This window comes from Poromitra crassiceps (assembly GCF_964638095.1).
Source record: "Poromitra crassiceps genome assembly, chromosome: 13".
NCBI lineage: Eukaryota > Metazoa > Chordata > Actinopteri > Beryciformes > Melamphaidae > Poromitra > Poromitra crassiceps.
In genome coordinates, this window is record NC_139644.1 from 31,202,891 (window position 1) to 31,223,675 (window position 20,785).

Consider the following 20,785-nt stretch of genomic DNA (forward strand, 5'->3'; position numbering starts at 1 on the left):
GTGTGTGTGTGTGTGTGTGTGTGTGTGTGTGTGTGTGTGTGTGTGTGTGTGTGTGTGTGTGTGTGTGTGTTGTTTTTTACCTACCTCATTGTGTTTTTATAGGTTCTCTCTCTGTCTGTGAATTGCTGCTGTAACACTATAATTTATATCCATCCATCCATCCTAAAATATGAAACACCAGTGAGATTAAAGTAAGACAAATATTCCAACAGTTCTCCAACAACACTTAATGCAAAAAAAAAGAGAACAGTATGAATGAAGTGTACAGTGTTAAGATAGAAAATTAACTCATTCCATAGTCGGCATTATATGAACACTAATAATGCCATCTTAAATAGTGATTGAATAGTTGATCCTATTTGCAGGCAGTCAAGGAGCAACAATTCTCTGCTGGAAATGGAATCTGCATTCTACACCAAGAGCCTTCAGTACAATCATTTCTGTCACTTTTTTTCTCTCTTCTGTGAGATCGGTTTCTCCGATTGGCTGCCATAAGTTCACCCAGGGAGATCCTGCACTGTCCTGATTGGCTGAGAGCAGAAGGGGGCATGTAGTATCTGCGATGGAGAGACCATAAATACAGAGTGCAGCCTGACAGACACTCTCACATGCATCTGCTACCATCCCTGTGCTCCACTTCAACACCACCACTTTCAACTCCATCACTGCCATCAAAACTGCTTCTCAAACTACTCATTTTACATTCAACAATTTTCAAACCAGGATCCACTGATAAGAGTCTGGTGAAGGAGAAGAGAAGGGACAGAAGAGAGAATAAGAAGACAAAAACCCAACATGTCTGTAGAGGTGAAGGAGAAGACGTCTGTGCGTCTGGTGTTCCTGGGAGCAGCCGGAGTTGGGAAGACAGCCCTGATCCGACGCTTCCTGCAGGACACCTTCGAGCCCAAGCACCGGCGCACGGTGGAGGAGCTCCACAGCAAGGAGTACGAGGTGGGGGGCGTCAAAGTCACCATCCACATCATGGACACCAGCGGCAGCTACTCCTTCCCCGCCATGCGCAAACTCTCCATCCAGAACAGCGACGCCTTCGCGCTGGTCTATGCCGTGGATGACCCCGCGTCCCTGGAGGCCGTCAAGAGCCTGCGACAGGAGATCCTGGAGATCAAAGAGGACAAGTACACGCCCATCGTGGTGGTGGGCAACAAGATCGACCGGCGGGGCGAGCGGCAGGTGTCCAGCGAGGACGTGCTCTCCACGGTGGAGCAGGACTGGAACAACATCTTCCTGGAGGCCTCGGCCAAAGACAACGCCAATGTGATGGAGGTGTTCCGAGAGCTGCTCCAGCAGGCCAACCTGCCCAGCCGGCTCAGCCCGGCGCTGCGAAGACGCAGGGAGACCTTCCCCAAGGACAGCAGCAGCCGACCCCCCATGAACAAGGCCAACAGCTGCCTCATCTCCTAAACCTGCCGCACTGCTGCGAGGGCTCAGACACGAAAAAGAGACCGTGATGAAGAGAGAAGATTACCCAAAAGAGACTGAGAAGGTTCTTTGTTGGGTAGAGGATGCTGACTTGGCTTGGACAGGGACAGATCCAGATCCAGTGTTAAATATATTCATGATAAAAACTGACCACTGCTTGTAATGAAACATGAAGTGGGCTAGAATTGATGGCTTCAATTTGTCATCAGCCTCATTCAGTGTCAGCATTGTAACTAACCTCATCGCGGCATTCCCACAGATGCTGTGATGAAGATGGTGCACGTGCACCTCCTGATGAAGATGAATGTCACCATGAGCAAATTAAAGAAGAAGACTGTTGAACAACTGTGTTGGACACTGAGAGAACGAAAATAGTGCAAGGACACTGTCTGCGTGATGTGAATGTCATTATGTGTAACTGGGGGGGGGACTCTAAACAATTGTGACAAAGTGTATAAGCAGCATTGTGTTTTCTGTTTTCACTCATATGTGACGTGACTGTATGGCTTTGGTGTTGGAAAAAAAAAAGTGCAATAACTGTGAAGATACTTGCCCTCATGGGTGTTTGTGCAAAAGACTGTTAATGAGTATATGGTGTTTTTATGAATCAAGTGAACAATATGTCACTGAAAGAATTGTAATTGTGGAAGATATTTAGATTTGAGACACACAGAGAACATGATGTTCTGAACTCTAGTGCAACTCCTACTGCAACTGTCAACTGTCGCTTTGCAATACTCATTATGCATTTTGAGTTTTCATGTCAATAATTATTTTGCACTTGCATTTCGGTTTCTTTGCTTGACTCATTGCCTTTTCTCTCTCTCTTTTGTGTCTTTTAAAGCTGTATATTTCTGTACCATTCTTTGAGCATTTGGAGGACTTACAAGATAGTTGCCATAGAAGTGTAAAGATCAAGTCATGTTTGGTTTACAAGATAAATAAAATAACTCTTCCTAAGAATCAGTTCACCTCATTTCTTCCACTGAAGTCGACTGGAGAAACTCAGTAAACAACAACGCAAGAGAACGATTATCTTACTAATCACCCACTCTGCACACATGACATGAATTTCCATATTTTGAAGAGCTTTTTTGTTGTTGCATTATTCAATAGGTGACAGTAGGGTGACAGGAGGGATGGGAGAGAAAGGAGGGATAATGTGTCCCCAAGCTGGGTTCAAATCCAGGACACAGCGCTCAGTCACCAGGGACACCATGTATTGATTTATGTTTCCCAGTCATTACGGTGTCAGGGTGGACATGTCTCCTGCACTGATGTGGGACATTAAGTCCTTATACTAAAGTCTCTTTCTCTCCCTGTCTGACTACCACTACAACCTGAGATAAAGCTACAGTAACATACTGGCTGGCAGAATAACACGATACTTTAAAAAGCCTTCTCACATGATGTATTTTCACTATTAGATTGAAGGATTTTGATGAAAAGCTGCCTTAGTTCTGCCGTGATTATCTGTCAAGACAGGGAAATATATGAAATTGATTAAGCCAAAGTAATCTTACACATGATGAGGCAGTGATCAATTATCAATTATCTGCTGTGTTCACGTGTACAGCGGTTAGTGTTAGTTAGTTAGTGGTGGCGCCCATGTTAAAATGCATACACTCATTGCTTCGGTTAAAACTGTCCTCTAAAAAGGAATACATAGTCACCTGTATGACTTCTTTGCAACCTGAGCAACTATTCAGCTGATAGGGATTTAGGAAGACTTTTTAGTTCATTAGTCGGTGTTACAGATTATTCAAAGAATAGTGCATGATGTGTTATTTATTTAACATTTTAAGTACATCGCTGGCATATTCATAAAATAAATGACATATTATACTACTTTTGATAAAATTCTATAAACAATATTTCGCCTCCAAGTTGATTTCAGTTCCTTTAGTCAAGGACAGTCCTTGTCTGATCTCAAACATAGTTATTAATTCAAGAAGAAGCACATTTCTTGGTCATTTGGTTGACTTGTCCACATTTAAAAAGCACACATACTGCATGATTGGATTACTATAGAACATGGACTTCTACAGTGTAAATATCTCATCAATTGAAGCTTCTATGCTGTTGTGCTCTGTCTTGCATTGTCCTCTAGTGGTCACATGCACTACTTTCCAATAACGCAGTAGATACCTGTATGCTGCAACATGTAGTAGATACCTGTATGCTGCAACATGTAGTGCTTGATGAATACTCACTGCAAGTGAAGATGAGGAAGGAAGATTTTTCAAACAGCATTTGAGGAGCTTCAACAGAATTGAGATGCAAGAGAACCAATAAATCCACCAGAATATACGTATATATCTATATCTACATGTATATCTGTGTGTGTGTGTGTGTGTGTGTGTGTGTATATATATATATATATATACACACACACACACACACACACAGACATATATATATATACACACACACATATAGAGAGAGAGATGTGTGTGTATTTCAATCATGATGTGTGTGTGTGTATTTCAATCATGAGAGACTAAGGTATAACAAGAGACTTTATTTAGCAAATGGCATGCATGGCAAGTACTTTGGCGTATGACTCCATTGTAAGGTGGCGCTCCTCTTGAGGCGAGAGGAGGGCATCTGTATGGGCTAGGATAGAGAACCCCCCCCCCCCCCGTAGGGGATTCTTCAGGAGTCAAGACTCATTGGTGGTGGACTGGGGAGGTGGGTGTGTTGAAACGACAGCTTGACTGATGTCATGCTTGGGCTTGACTGATGTTACGGCCTGATCAGGTAACATGAATATGGCAGCCTTCATGATTGAAATTAGGTCCGAAACATATATCTATATCTATATATATATAGTTTGTCATTTCTGAATTTTTTAACCAAACACCACATCAATCTGTTTCACCAATGATGGTTATTACAGATGAGGTAATGTATAGGTGTCATGTATATTTACCTATAACAATTTATTCTGAAATTGTAATTGAGATCTCCCCCTCTAAATAAACATTAACCTCTGCCTCCACAAGTTAGTTATACAACAGGGTTATGTCAACCGCTCACATTTAGCCCTCACCCTGTGTCGAGCACTATCAAAAGAGTGTGTCTGATGATGTGTCTGCACACTGACTTCTTTCTCTGTCGAGCGCAGAGACAGCCAATCATGTGCCATGGAGGGCCAAGAGTCTGCCGGTTGACATTTTGTCTGATTAGCACAACTTCTCCCAGAGAGGTTGCCTGGGTCGGTCCAGAGCTTCCAATCAGCCCACTCCACCGAGTTATGTAACAAGTTGAAAATTCAGTCTGATATCAGGCTACCAGAGAGGATGCAATCAGAAAATGACCCCAGTTTCTCAAAGCTTTTCTGACAGGATCGCAGTACCGTAATTGGATTCTGTCTGACAATAGTCCTTTAGTCCGCGATTTTGTGTCTAAAAGGCAGGAAGTAACACAGGTGCACCAAAATATTAATGAGGGTTTCCAACTTCCAGTCCATTTAGGTGTTCCAGTGCTGGGGCCCTAATTAATGAGTTGGTTGCACCTGTGTTTAGTCTGCCTTTTAGACACGAAATGGCGGCTCTGAATAAGGCCCATTGGCTATTTCAAAAGTGCTTAAATGCAGACTGGGATCTGGAATGTGGGTACTCCAGAGACCTGAGGGTGTCCTGTCCCTTTAAATGTTATCGATATGTTTTTCAAAGCTCAAAGCCAGAGATGAGGATCGATCGATGGCACAAATCAGATAGAGGTCTATATATAGACTGAAGATCTGTAATCCTGAGGATCAGAATGGTCCCAGGTAGGACTCCTATTTGATCATGTTTTTGAAAACCTGTCTCAAAATGACCAAAATCAGTCCCATTTGACTTTACATCTATATAATGACTGATCCAAGTTTTGAAAAACGGGGCCCCGATGCAGTGTTTGGTTGGAATTGGATTGGTTGGTCTAGTAGTGGATCAGTTCATCCATTTTGGACAGTTGTGGTGTTTTATGTACAATATGAATGTCTGAATGGCTGACAAAGTTCCCGACCACTGAAACCAAAGTAGGCCTGCTGTACATCTGCTACGAGCACGCACGCACACGCGCACACACACACAGACACAGAGAGAGAGAAAGATCTGCTTCCCCTTTCCAGTCGCGCTCACTGACAAGGTGCATTGTTTCCCCTCAGTCAGACAAGGAAGTGACCTCTGATTATCAGCTTTCTGGTTCCTCTTTGTGTCCTGTTTAAACTCGCGGCTGTCTTCAGCAGGGCAGCAGTGACTCCGACAAGCACAAACTCATCCTCTTCGGCACATGGACACAGGCAGGGAGGGAAGGGAGACCCCCTTTTTGTAAAGGTCAGGTGCAAACCTCCATCTTCGTCCAGTTTGCCGTCAACACAGGTCTTATGAGCGCTTTGTAACTTGAGGCATGCTGTTTGGCAATTTTGTATTTCAGCTAGGCATCAGATAATGAAAGTCTTTTTAACAATTGTAATGCTCACAGTTACCTGCGTGGATAATGTAGACAGACTGATGTTAAGAAATCAATGTTTTCCTCTATGTCTTTTGTTTCTAAGACTGAAAGCCTAGTTTTCATAATGCAAAAGTGTTTGATACTATAAATGGTTTGTGTTTCTATGCTTGTCTCTGCCCCTGGACTTGGTCAAAGCTCCTCAGTGTTGAATAGATACCTGAGAAGTTTGGACCAAGTACAGGGTCTGTGACTGTCGCTCTACAGTACCTGAAGTGTTTATCATCACAATGCTTTTAAGCACACTGGAAAACAGAGGAATACAGGCGGTGCACCATATATCAGCAATCATCTCGGTAGCGCCCGATCATGTTAGTCATTTTTATATATCGGACCATGAATATCGGTATCGGTCCATGAACAAAATAAGAGCAATGTTAATATTGGTTATCGTATAGGCCAACATTTCCATATCGAGAGGAAACAATGCAGTGAATTTATAGTTTTTGGGCTTTTCCAAATGTTTTGGAAATAAACACATTACTTTTTCAAATCCACAGTTTACATGTGTTTTTTTTATTTACGGTATACTATTATATCGGTAAATCTTAAAATATCAGTTATCGGCCAAAATATCGGTGCATCCCTAGTTATTTACATTGTACGCATGTATGAAATTGGTCATTCTGCTTTTATTAGTAGAATTATGAATGGATGTCTTATGGATGTATGTCTTCTGTATCTGAAACTCTGTAAAATGTTTAGCCCAGCATCCATTACATCTCGGCCTATCCCGGAGGGGCGTCCCCAATTGGGGTCCATAGTTGGGCCCCTACGGTGCATCGGCCCTCACAAGGTTCCTCCTCAGTTAGTCACTGAGGCAATCCTGAGGCTATAATGACCTCCAACTTTGGAAACCTCTGAGCTGGAGTGTTAGTGTTCAGGCTAAGATTAAACTAGAGTAGAGTAGGACAGGGCAGACTAGGCTGTAATTAGCTAGATTTCTTGTGTGCTAGTTAGTTCCGGTTAATGGCTATAGTCAGATTGTCTGAGCTGCTGCTCGTTTGGCCTGGCTGCTCTGCTGCTGGTTCCAGTGTGCCGCTGCTACCTCGGCCACTGCAGCGGGATGGCCAGGTGGATTGAGTAGCTGCTGTATGCCCTGGAGCTGGGTGAGAAATGTCAATTTGTTTGTTTATTCAGTGGCTCTTTTCGCCTGGTAAGTAAAATACATAACTTGATTGCTAAATTTTACTGTCCCTTGCGACTATTCATGACCATATCGCACTGCCACAGTATATTCTATCTGTTCTGCTCTCTCCTCTTCCCCCTCCCCACCTCCTCCCATTCCCTGCTCTCTCCTCCCCCACATTCTCCCCTTCTCTCGGTCTCTCTCGATCATATGATTGTTCAATCATGTTGTTATTACTAATTTTTAGAAGAGATCGATCCACCCAGGTCAACTGCTCACATTGATTTATTGTCCACCCCTAATTCAATCAAAGTATTTCCTCTAGGAGGGGATGTGTTCCTTTCATCAACTTCATGCACTCCAACATCGGCTATAAGGTGAGGAGGCTATGTAAATTATAACTTCTAATAAAAACCCAAGTCAGCAAAAATAACATTGCTATGAATAATTACTATTCCCACTAAGAGTAATTAGTAGTTAATTCGTATTTCACAATTCTGTAATTAACACAGCCTACATTTAATGTGGACTAAAAGCTTGGACACTTATGCTCATTCACCAAAACTAAAAAACAACTACTACTACTACTACTAACAACTAGGCTAAAGCAAAATGTTTTATTTTCAGTCACATAACCAAACGCTGCAGAGCCCGCCAAACGATGTCGACGTCCAAATAATAAGCCTTCTACCATCACAGACAAGCCAGGGGGGGAGTGAACACAGAGGAGACATAACATGAAGTCAATATGCTAATCAGAAACATGGATTCAAGTTGGCATAGCAACAGCATTTAATACAGATAACCGCCTCCTTTGTGCCAACAGAACACCAGCGTCTGCATCTAGCTGTCAGACAGCCATCAATCAGCACATCATGAGGAATCCAATATCTATCAAACAAAAGAACGGTAGAAAGCATAGACGTACAATACTGCTGTATGGAAAGCGAGGCATTGTGCCAGTGAAACAGACACACATCTCTTGCAAATAATTGTGCAATGATTTATTAAGTATATTTCCCTGAGCATAAGGCTCAAATAACCTAGGAATACACTACTGCAGTTCCCTTGAGCATCACTTTGAATTTTACTCAAAAGGGTGCAGAGAAATGGTGCACAGGTGCACGTTCTAATGATACAAGATGTTTCGGGGAGGCACCTCAGCTATTTGTAGTACAACATTAAGCTAAATGTGTCAATCATATTCAATTCAATTAAGCTAAATATGTCAGTCATATTCAATCTGCATTGGCTGTCAGATAGCCTGCCACATAACAGCTAACCTCAGCCTGTCAGATAAGATTTCACCTCAACCAGTTAAAACGAGCACAGCATTATTACTTAGCATTTTCAGTCAATGGCCACAGAGATGCAATATATTAACATTAAAAACACAAGCACACAAGCACAACCCATTCATTTTCTCAGATGGAGAATTTACCACAAATAATCATCACATGTTAATGTCACATGATTTCTGGCCATAGCATCTTCATGTGACCTCACAAATAAGACCATTGTGGTGAATGGTGCATAATTTACATACATAATAACTGCTTGGGTGCAAATAGGCTCATTTCACAGCAACCTTTTGAGGTGGTAAAGCAGGAAATAACCCAGGTGTAATCATTAGCATGAATGAGGGCACCTGTCACTGGAACACCTCAACAGAATGGAAGCATAATTAATGGTATTAGCGTACAGCTGCTTTACTTCCTGCTTTTACCACCTCAAAAGGGTTGCTGTGAAATGGGTCCATAAGCAGGCTCTCACCCAATCTTGACCAAGTATTGTGGTTGGTAACGAACAAACCCCGTTGAAATGCAAAGTAGTCACAGTGCTAAGCAGCTTTGGCATTGAGGGCCAGCAGGAGTTTGGGTGAAAACGGAGGTAAAGCAAGACGTGCTGCTTTTGGAGAAATCCTCTCCTTCTCTTTTACAACTGAAGGATCAGTTAGTGATGAAGTTCACTAGATGTCAAAATAAGTGTTTTTACATACAGTATATGTTTTGTTCAAGTTGGAAAACCAGTGTGAGCAACAAGATGAGGAAGGAACCAATGCCTCGAATATCAGTGCAGGATGCTAAAAAAAAAAGGGCATCAGAGCTATGAGTGGAACAGCTTAGCTATTTCATAATCATTTAATAACAATGCTGAGATGACTAAGATGTTAAAAAAAATAATTCTCGTGGTTTCATTCTCTCCTTCAGGTGAACTAAATCATATACTAATCCTGACAGACAGAATGGAACATGACATTAGCATGTTGTGGATAGGAAGGAGAGACGAAACAGAGAAACACACCTGCCCCCAAAATCCCTCGCTACCTGACGTGACTCTCCTCACTCTTTCCCGCTACTCTGCGTTTGTCTAGTCGTCCACGGTGATGTTGCGGAACAGGTAGGCCATGGACTCTCCGTTGTGGATGCGGCGGATGGCCTCGGCCAGAATCATGCTGACGTCCACGGTCTTGATCTTGGGACACTGTAGCTTCTGCACTTCGTGGGGCACTGTGTTGGTCACCACCACCTGAGGGCACCACACACACAAAGAAAGCAGTCAGGATGAGATCCGTTTAAACTAATACCGGGCGCAAAATACACAAAGACCCACGTACCGCTCCGATTAAATCCAGCGCTTTCTTGTCTGGCACGTCACACATTAACAAATTCTACACTTGGATTTGAACATGAGTGACCGATACACCAATGACTTGTCAAAACAAAAGCCAACTAAGCCAACCGTCTTTTCAATTGTGCTCAAATTGAGCTTGACAAGAAGAGTAGCTCACACCACTTACTCATTTGTGACAATAAATAAACAAACAAATTAAATAGGAAGGCAAGATGCTACATTTGGAGTTGGAGGTCAATTATAAAGGATGTGTTGTTTTGTAGTTTCCAACTCCTCTGCCTAGTTTTCTCGTGAGCTCTCAATGGCTATTGGTGCTCATGAATCAGAAAACTTGTCTTTACATATCTCGGACTACAAGAGCAGTGCAGATTTTGTACCGACAAAATATAAACATGTTGGAAAATGTCTGGATGCCTGAGATAGCTCAAAGATTGGGTCAGGTGGAATCTCTGACCCACTCATATTTAACGAGCTTCATTGACACTGCCACGCCCACTGACTCGACATAGGGATTTCATCTCAGATATCAGCAACTTGTCTGGAACAGCTAAATTGGGCCTCAACTTATGTAGTGTGCACCTGTGAGCAATACATCTGAACTGGCAACAAATAGTATCAAAGTGCCCCATGAAGGCTTGAGCTAGGGAATCATAGAAAAGTCAATATCGCCAGAGAATAATATAGTATACCAGTGTAAATATAATATCAAATGTTTAAACTAAACTGTGACTATTGTTTTTGTTACACTGAATACTTTGGAGGAACTGAAAACTGAAACCAAGCATGTAATTGTGGCATCTAACGTTCCTTTCCTTGTTCTAGTCCAAAGATCGTTACAGGAGAGTCGCAGCTGATTTCATCCTGTAACAATACGACTGTACAGGTTTCCATGCGGAGGGAAGTGCCGACTTCCCCACTATGATGAGAATGAATAGATGAGAGCTAATGACATTTGTCTGCGTTTAAAATATTTCCTTTAGATTTGCAAAAACCCTAGACGTGTTTCTTTCCCTTGTGACTTTAGCTTCCTCATGGAAGTTGACTAGAAGGTAGTGTGGGGGAAATGATCAGATGAAATGTATGACAGGGAGAAGGCCAGTGGTTTTCAATCATGTGTCATCGAGCAGTGGTTCTCAAAGTGGGGACCGAGGGCCGCCAGGGGTCCTTGAGGTGCTTCCAGGAGGTCCCCAGCAAAAGGGTAATAATTTATTTTCAATACAATTCCATCCACAAAATGACAGAATGTATGACTATTGGGTCATGCTTCCATACACTTTCTGTAATAAAACATCAAATAGGAAAAATCGGAGTGTCGCGCTGCTAGAAAAATCTTCAGGTACGCGCTGGGCGGCTGCGGGGTGCGCGGCCAACACATTGACGTCATTTGACGCTCGCGGCCCTCGCTCCTCCCCCGCGCCTGGCTCGGCACGGCGACCATAAAACAAGCTTAATGAATGAACCCCTGCATAGGCTTGGGCCTCCATGACACAGGACTGAAAACAGCTGCTATGAGCAGTCTTCACCTCGTCGATGGCAGACTCCTCGATGAGGCGTGGGGCGTCACCAGACAGTAAGCCGTGTGTGGCCATGATGTAAATCTTATAGGCTCCTCTCTCTTTCAGGATCTCTGCAGCCGCGACAAAGTCCTCCACATCATCTATAATGTCATCCTGGGGAAAGACACAAGAAAAACACACAACAAAGGTGTAGGCAACAATTACAAACACATTTCTCAAGGTGTCTCTAATCAGGGCTACCAACAGTAAAAGTAAGTCACCCTTTTCTCTGTTTGAGTGTCTTGGTAAATGGCCTGCATTTATATAGCGCTTTTATCCAAAGCGCTTTTACAGTCAGTAGGTACATTCACCCATTCACACACCGATGGCGGCAGGTTACCACGCAGGGTGCTGGCACACCAACGGGAGCAATTTGGGGTTCAGTGTCTTGCCCAAGGACACTTCAACATGCAGACTGGAGGAGCCGGGAATCGAACCACCGACCTCTTTTATCCAAAGCGATTAGTGGACGACCCGCTCTACCTCCTGAGCCCTCTTGGTGGATCTTTTGCTTAGTTTTTCTTCGTTCTCCTTTGTCTTTAGGGAAAATAGATCCTGTTTTGCTTGATCCCCATCATTTTGTTCCGTTAGATTGGACTCTGTGAGCCGTTGGGTTTTTCTATGTTGGAATTATGTTTTGTGCAATAAATTAACTTTTGGCATTTGAACTCTGGTTGATGTTGGTGTCATTTTTGAGCTATGGTGTTGGAATTGTGACAATCACATAATAAGTCATCATCTGGGTTTTCCGTATCACAACTTATGTGACATTTACATTGGTAATAGATTCATTAATTTAGTACTTATAATGAAAAATGAGAGTGGAAATGAGCTGAATAAGAGAACTATAAAAGGGGGCTTATTAAGCAAAGGTAGAGCAGCTGAAAATGATGGCTGAGTTAAGCTGGAATTATGCTTCCCGCATCGGCGAGGACTGCAAGTGACGTCAAATCAGCAGACACGCCCCTCCGAAAGGCTCCTGTTCGGACGCTTTTCGCCTGGCCGTGCACACCCCGAATTTTGTAACTACGTGGGCAAGGCTGGGGGGACAAAGTGGAGTTTTCAAGACTCCAGTTCACAGAGTATAAAAGCTCCACCCGTGTCCTCGTCAGGATTCCGTGTCTCTCTTCCGTGCGGCCGGGCCAAACGTCAAGCATATTCCCAGCTTTAATAAGGTAAGCTATAAAAAGCACACAGCTCTCCGTGCCGGGCAGTGTCTTACCACAATGATAGCAATCCTTCCCCCCACGTCTCCTACTACAGTGATGGGAGGTTTCTCCTTGGCCATCATTACTGGGAAGGAAAACAGAAGCCGTTACCTGTGAGAGTACTTGCAGAGGGAATCATGTACAATCCATTTCAACGAATCAAAGATCAGTAGATAGAGTAGATTGGGTAAGATGGGTTGAAAAATGTACACGCTTTTGGCAAATCTGCACCCGAAATGAAGTCAATCATTTGTAGAGATTTTTAACACAGCGTTGGGTAAAACAATAAAATGGCAATCAAAACCCAGAGGTGCCATTGTTTATAATATCCCCCCCATTCTACCCCACCTAAACTGAAATGCCAAACGTATTACAGCACATGCCATGCAAAATTAAATGAGTTTTCTGCCCAGGATACCCAATCAGAGGACAATGCATCATTGCCATGACAACACAATCTGTGGCCGGGCCTGAGGCAGGCGTATGACAGCAGTCTGCATATGAATCAATATGCACCAGCCACGCCCATCAAGAGAGGTGGCTGACAAGCACTGATGAGGCTTTCTTTCTTCACACACACTTGCCAAGGTTCTAGGTCGGTCTCCAGTTGAACATTACAGTTGTCAGTGACTACTTTTACATGCACACAAAAATCGGATTAAATCTCATGTTAATCCATGGAGATGCATCGATGCCAACTTTTCAGAACCCCCACCCCCTACAAGCAGCAGCATTCACACTGCTCCCGAGAGACACTCTAGTGAGTCATATTGCTCCCGTGACCTTTCTGTTCAGGTGAGTTTGTCAGTTGTCCAAGTGCGAAAACTAGATGTCGCACAAAAGGCAATAGTGTTGCACCTTGTGTGACAGACTTATTAAATATGGTATATGTACGTCAACACAACCTTCCCGTTAGTGCATCTGAAATCATCCTATTATCCACGTTTTTAAATTGAGCATCAAAAGTGGATCAGGACTTACATTTGAATTATATTACCCATTTCAAAGCCTAGTGGCATTATAGGTTTTGGTGTGCATATAAACGTAGTCACTCTAGGGGGGATTAACTAAGAACACAAGTCAGCTGGTCAACAATCAGCCAGCCAAGCCGATTGAGAAGGAAATAGGTAGAGAGCAGAGTAGAGGAGGAGGAGGAGCATGCCTTGCAGAACACTGCTGAATAGGTTGAGTCCCACGGCGTCCGGAAACTCACATTTAGACTTTTATCACCATATGCCGAAAATAGTCAAAGCCACGTTGTTAGCATCATACACATTTCTTAAAATGATGATGTCCTCACTGGTTGTTTTGTTAATTGCTACCTGAAACATGTTTGGTCAGATAACTTGAAATTCATTTAGAGCCCGAAAGGTGTTCATTGGCAAATTTCAACAACAGGTGTGCATTACGTGCCCAGAACCTCAAGCATAGGGATAAAGGTGTAATATTGCAATACATATTACAGCTGGGGTTGTTTTTTTTATTAGCAAAGCATCTTATCAGTGAGTAAAGGTAGCAAATACAAGCAGAACTACTCTACCGTTTGGCAGTGTGTCAACACAGAAACCTACCAACCATCCAGCTCATACCAAGAATATGAGCAGTCTAATTCAAGTGTTGCCTCTTCCCATCATTAGACATCGGGTTTCAAAAGCATGCTGAATTGTTATCAATACATGCAATTATGAAGACCAAATGTTAATCAGGTTTTTTTTAAGAGCACATTCAATATTGGTGCATGATGTGTTGATTGCTGAAAATGATTATGGATTGAAAAAAACAAACATGTATGGGATAGTTCTAGTTTGATTTAAACAAGTAAATAAATGAAAACTCAGAGGGTTTTTGGCCATCTTGTAGAACTAGCTGTCTGGAGTCTTTGCATGCTACAGTTATAGTGGGGGCTGCTTATTTCAACCCTACCATCTAGAATTGAACATAGTTGATTTGGCTACACAGGATTAGTGTGTTACTGATTTAACAAGGCAACAGGACTAGGCTGCAACAATGTCTTTGGTAGATTTGTCAGGATCCAGACGATACTTTCACAAGAGGCGTCAAAAAACCCCAGATCAAGACATGCACGCATTAAAGAACCATCTGAAGAGGAATCATTTCATATTCAGAGGTCAATTAAGTTTACGGTCGTACTTGGGAGCTCTATGCCTGGGAACGGAGCTTGTTGTTTGCCTGCTATTACCAACAAATAAACATCACGTTAACACAAATGCACAAAGACTTGACATGACAAAAGACATGACGCCGAGACTTGGAAAATCCTCTTGCCGGGATAAACGGAAGTAATCAACCAGCATCACATCAACGACTGGGGATACTCGTTAAAATTTAGAAGAAGAGATACCTTTATTATTATAGCTGAAGCCATTTGTGAGACTGTTACAAATAAGTGTCGAGTTATCGTTGTTTCAAAAGGATTTTTTAAGTCAAGGGTAGCAACGCAAGTAAGAATAGGAATATTCATATTAACAAATGATAAGGGGGGGAAAGTGAACACTGGATGCAATTTACTTCGGAGTCATCTGCCAATGACAAGCATCAGATCCTGTTCCAGACTAAACCGATAAATTGGCCTTACTAGGAATGGAAATCCATATGCCAAAGTCACATTACTATTTGTCTCTAAAAAAATAAAGAGATGCAGGCGAGGAACACAATTCTATTTTTTTCCATACTTTGCTCTTTGTAAGTTTAGGAGTTGCAGCTTGGACTAAGGCCTGAGATATACTTGCGGTTGGCTATGCATTCGTGTGCGTATCCTGCGTCCTTTTGGAGTGTTGGTCGTGCACATCCTATCCAAATCAACGCTACGCGAACGCTCCAAACAGACGCAGCATACATCATGTGCACGTGAACGTTAAAAGCAAGTATATATCTCCACCCTAAGGATACGGCATTAACAAGAGGTCATTTATCTGTGGAATTAAAACGTGCAGCCAGTTACACAAAATCATGTTCTTGAAAAATGTTTGGTGTTGTAAGTGACAAACAGCAGAATAACCAGCTTGAACAGGTTAGCGCAAATATCACGCAAACATCACAGCTGTATTAGGTTAATTATTAGGTTATGAGGTGGTTAAGGGTTAAAACGAATTGTAATGATTACAAAATAAAAGATTTCTTTGTTGAATTTGATCATGGTATGCTATATGAAAGGGAATCACACTGAACTAATAGCCAACATATAAACAGTATGTTATCAGTACAGGTATTACCAAGCATTAATCAGTGTTCCCACACATTTTCATGGATACAATTTCAAAACTTTTCCATGGCTTTTCAAGGATCCATAATAGAATTTCCATGTAATGTGAGGTGGTGATTCTGAATCAATACCAGAAATTATTACTACACTCAACAGGACACACCTCCTTACTGTACGTATATTTGATTTTAGTGCTGTAGAGTCACTGCATTACATTACCGTACATGGAAGCTATTGAAATAAAACTTGAATTTCCCATAATAAAAAATATTAATATAAAATACAAGAATCTCTAAAATCCAATATAATCAGGTGTGTGTCCATTTGTCCAGTGTGGTAATAATTTCTGGCACTGATTTGGAGTGGGTCACCTTACATGAAAAACTACTGAATCACTCAAATCCAATATAAAGAGGTGAATTCCATGACTTTTCCAAAACTCTCAAGGCTTTTATTAATTCCATGACATTTCCAGGCCTGGAAAACAAGGTTTTTAAAATTCCATGACGTTTCCAGATTTTCCATGACCGTGGGAGCCCTGATTAATGGTCCACTAGCCCTTTCAATCTGTACAGAAGAGAAACCCTGAAAGAACATGTACAGAGGTCTACAGAGAGAAACCCTGCAGGAACATGTACAGAGGTCTACAGAGAGAAACCCTGCAGGAACATGTACAAAGGCCTAAAGGGATGTACAGGTGGTCTTACTAGGAAGTTCCAGTCCTGGGTGCCCGCTGGTGTTGCGTACGCAGGGCGGAGAGTGTCTTCCATCAGCCATGTCGGACTCTGAACACTGGGCCTCGCCGTGCATCACAGCCAGACCCAGACGCAACCGCTCCGCATAGGACTGGGCTCTAGGAACAAAAAGAAGCCTCATCATTCTCATAATATTTTTTTTTAAATGAACGTCTACATGCCCAGACACTTCATGTACATATATATGCCCTTCTATAGTGCTATTAATAGACCAATTTGGAGTGGACGTCACGGGTTATGTCACTGCAGTTATGTGGTGGCCGAGAATCAGAGGAAACAAGTTGCAAAGAACTTACATTGAAAAGAACCAAAGGCTAATGTAATAGGTTGTTTCATTGCAACATCAGTGCACAGCAAAGCGGCCATTTTGGCCTGAAGGAGACACCTCTGATTAGCTGCCATGGTTCTGTGCCGTTTTCTCATTGGCCAGGTGTTTTTTCAGGCCAAAATGGTGGCAGCGCCCGCTGTTGTCAAAGAGTTTTGACTCTTGCTTTCAATACTCTGCAACTAGGAGTGAAACTGGCGAGAATAAGGGAAAAATATGTCTTGTGCAGTATGTATGCTGTGCTTTCCCCACTATTATGAAAATGTCCGGCCACTGCAACTTTGGCCATTTAGCTGAATCCTAGACCATCCCAACAGTGAGTATGGGTCGGGAAGCCCTCACCCCATTGCTAAGAGCTAGCTTATTTTTTCTAAGCTAGCCTGCCTTTTGCTGGCAAACCATTAAAATATGTGGAGAAGGCATCCAGATCTTCCATATTCCTATGACAGCTGAAACGATAGCTATCACTTCCTGCCACCAGTTTGGCTCCGCCCTTGAAAATACGCAAGCGGTCTATGTGGATATGATGCACATACACACCATTTGTTTTCTTCATTTTCTCACATCCTTCTCAGTTATATACGGCGTTGTTTTTCTGCTGTATAATGCATTTGTGTTTGTATCAATTATTTTCTTCTGCCTCCATAAGTTCTACTGCTGCTATTTTGCCCACCTCGATAAAGCTGCAATCCACACATTGCACTCATATTTTTAATGCATATTGCATACATGCTTCTTCCGACGTCTTATTGCTTGCTGTATCTATTTTCTGCCAAAGACCCAATTTCCCCACACGAATAATTACAGCTCAGATTGTTTTGTCATAACCACGTTCGTGGAAGCCGAGGACAAAAATCTGTGTTTTCATATCAGTTACCTCTTAGCTGCTGAAGGGGACTTTGCCACAATGATGGCATTTCTGTAATCAGGAATCTAGCAGGATAAAGAAAGACACATTTAAATAGTTGCATCAGAATGACTGACTGATCGACACTGTGCGTGGTGGAGTGTGAATGTCTGTATGTGTCCTTCAACACATACGGTAGCCAATAGAATGGGGTTATCACCTCTTCTTGGATGTACTGGAGCAAGAAAGGTGAGGCACGCAAGTTGTCCACTGGAAAACTGAAGAAGCCCTGGATCTCCTTCTGATGCAAGTCCATGGTGATGATGTGTGTTAATCCTTTGGAGCAAAAGACAGAGGAGTAACACGGTTAATCTCAGAATAAACATGTGGAGTACAGTGTCAAATATTGATATAATGTTTCTGTCAATATGAGAGTCTGTCAATATGAGAGTTTGTAGACACGCCGTCTTTACCTGCTTTAGCTAACATTGAAGCTAACAGCTTACACACTATTGAGCCCCTCTTTCTCATCTTGCACTGCTTGCTGTAAGGGAAGTAAGGAATGACCCCAATGATGTTCTTTGCACAGGAGGTCTTGAGGGCATAGGCCATAACCAGCAGCTCCATGATGGCTGTGTTGACATCTCTGGTTGGATGAAAGAAAGAATAGTAAACAGATGGTGTGAGCTTCAGCTAGTGACAATACAGTATATAAACTGGGCTAAACTCACAACATCCAAACAAGTGGATTTCAGTTATGATAGGAAAGAACCAACATTGTTGCAGCAGGTGACTTTGCACAAAGCTCAGATACTGAGGTCGTTAAATACCTGTCAAGGGTACAAACGCCACACCTTTCTTTACTCACCTTGGTATGGTTTGGATGATGAAGATAGTTTGGCCACGGACAGATTCTTTTACGTCCACTCTCGTCTCTGTCATGAAGAGGAAAAATAACAAATTATTAATTCATTTTGTCAATACTGCCCGACGGTGTGTACTTTAAGATTTTAATGTGTAACTGTACACTTTCACAAGCAACAACCACAACACTCATTATCAAATACTGCCACTGATAATGCATTCAGAGCTACAATGTCAAAGAGGTTCACTGATTTTAAGGTTTGGCTCAAAAACAAAAATATATTTCCTCAAAGGTGTGAATGATATGATAGGAACCTTGCAAAGCAGCTGGATTAGCGCGAGATCACAAGATTATTTGTGATCACATGACAAATCCATCTTGCCATGTTCCAATCTATTGGTTTGAATCTGAACCACCAGATTAAAAAATCTGCAATCTGGTGGTTCATTGCACCACCAATTAGCATTCAGAGGCAGCTACTGGCGGGATTTAGGTGTGATAACAGAGAGAAGCGAGCCTGTGATAGACAGATGGTTCATCCAATCACCTGCCAGGTATTTTTTGAAAGTGTCTGCCCCTTTTAAATGAGATCCCAGATGGTTACTGCGAAACAAGCCATCTGGCAGCATCAAGTTAAGATACCACACTTAAAATACAAATTTGAAAATTCACATTTCAGAATAAAATCTAGCAAGCAATGTTAGGCTGCAATGTGTGAATGTCTAAGCAACACAGTATGATACCATATTATTTAATAAATTGATAGAAGGGAAGTTCTTGATGTATCAAAGTAATCTTTGCAACACTCGACAACAATGGTAATTTTCAATAACATTATCAAATATTCTAGTGGCAGTCAGCAAGTTAGTAATTTTGGGAAACACTCCATATTGATCCGGACAGGATTACAATTACCCTAAAATGCCAGAGAACTCAAATACAGCAATTAATGTCAGGGTAAGTTACTGTAACTGCTGTTTTTCCCTGCTAAAAATACACTGGCGTTCATTTCGGACAGCATACAATTTGTGGGGTCCTGCGGAAATAGGCCTAACAACAAATCCACATGCCTCCCCTGGTAACATGAACACTTTCAGAGAGGACTAATACAAACTTAAGAAATATGGTCCTCACCTCTGTTAGATTCCTGATAGACTACAGACTTCCCCAACTCCACTCCCAGCCGCCTGTGAAAAACATATCGAAATTTAGTAGCTATACAAGAAAGCAGTGATTTCAATAACTGGGTAGATGTTGAGATGTACTGATTACGATTATGTCAAGTGCAGTGACTCAAGTAAACCAACCAACATGATACATTTAGTAAGTCAGTTATTACCAGACTGAAACAGTCTCACACTATACGCCACATAAGTGCTGAGGCTCCAGGCATTCCCATCTGTGCTCAATGTCACAGGAAAAAGTCAGCTATTGCTGGTCACACAACAGTGGATAATCCCATTTTACACAACATTCATTATCCTCAGCAACTGTTCACCTTCACATGACGGTCACAACGTGCTATAATGACAGTATTGTTGGTCATTGAATATCTCGCCCCCTAGTTGTAAGTTGCTCACTCTAAATCACAACACCAAGACACCCACCCACCCAAACAAACAAGCACTTTACTCTGTTATCTTCTTGGCCAGTTCTGTGCAGGCTACTGTAGAGTTAGCAGAGAAGACACGATAACCAGTTTTAGCGACATTCATCCTGGCACTCCTGGTGGCTCTATGCAAACTGCAGGAAGACGGTCGCGTTTGTTAGCCACTTCAGCTAACGTTAGCTAACGCACGCTGCCCTGCTAAGTGGGCTATTCATACGGATACTCCTCAATGTGCGACGTGACGCTAGCTGCAAACGACAAAACAAAACTTTGGAGTATTTTTCCTTTAAAGTCTATCAACAATTATGTCCAACTGTTTGTTGAAAAACGCTGCAGGACACCTGCTACGATACAGTACAAGGTAACAGCTGCTCAACTGAGTCTGCGCGCACTGCTGCGCGGAGCCGCAGACCTACGGAAGCCCGAGGTTACACATTTTGTAAGTAGTGTGTTTTACTTTTAATTGACTTTAACCAGTAATTGGCAGAAAAGGTGCTTTCTCACTTTCATCATTGCTACGCATGTGTATTGATTTAGAGTTCATTAGACATTAGAGCCTAGAAAACTCCTGCATACAGGCTATCTTCTGGCCTCACCATCTCCAATAAACAACTATACTTGAGGAGACGGTGGAGATGGATTGGACATCTCATGCGTAACCTCGCGTCACCAGGCTCTTCGGCGAGAAACATCATGC

At 42.4% G+C, this 20,785-nt stretch overlaps 1 protein-coding gene and 1 pseudogene across 4 annotated transcripts; one reads left to right on the top strand and one right to left on the bottom strand.

Annotated features, from left to right (window-relative positions):
• The first annotated feature begins 795 nt into the window (after positions 1–795).
• On the top strand, positions 796–1,422 carry LOC310787935 (GTP-binding protein Rhes pseudogene; annotated as a pseudogene). Its single transcript has one exon. The product of its transcript is annotated as a GTP-binding protein Rhes pseudogene (transcript).
• A 6,374-nt stretch (positions 1,423–7,796) lies between these two features.
• Positions 7,797–20,448, bottom strand: LOC310788260 (phosphoribosyl pyrophosphate synthase-associated protein 1). 3 transcript variants are annotated; one of them, XM_083649803.1, is made up of 12 exons: positions 20,112–20,448; positions 19,614–19,666; positions 18,483–18,549; positions 18,088–18,260; positions 17,835–17,950; positions 17,645–17,700; positions 16,395–16,540; positions 14,616–14,657; positions 12,479–12,549; positions 11,224–11,370; positions 9,394–9,595; positions 7,797–9,149 (listed from the first exon to the last, which is right to left on the bottom strand). In XM_083649803.1, the coding sequence occupies exons 1-11, from the start codon at positions 20,192–20,194 to the stop codon at positions 9,437–9,439; spliced, it is 1,113 nt and encodes a 370-aa protein (XP_083505929.1). In that variant the 5' UTR covers positions 20,195–20,448; the 3' UTR covers positions 7,797–9,149; positions 9,394–9,436. The 3 variants fall into 3 exon arrangements, with proteins under 3 accessions (XP_083505929.1, XP_083505930.1, XP_083505928.1); XM_083649802.1 differs by having other exon boundaries at positions 7,798–9,595; XM_083649804.1 differs by lacking the exon at positions 14,616–14,657 and having other exon boundaries at positions 7,797–9,595.
• Between the last annotated feature and the right edge of the window lie 337 nt (positions 20,449–20,785).

Bases quoted from the DNA above. Each gene is read 5' to 3' on its own strand.
- LOC310788260 (XM_083649803.1), bottom strand. From the start codon at position 20,194: ATGAATGTCGCTAAAACTGGTTATCGTGTCTTCTCTGCTAACTCTACA. The intron at 14,658-16,394 runs GTAAGACCACCT...TGTTGGTAATAG, and splicing joins CCCAGGACTGGAACTTCCTA to CAGGCAAACAACAAGCTCCG. The intron at 11,371-12,478 runs GTAAGACACTGC...GTCTTTCCCCAG, and splicing joins GAAGGATTGCTATCATTGTG to GATGACATTATAGATGATGT.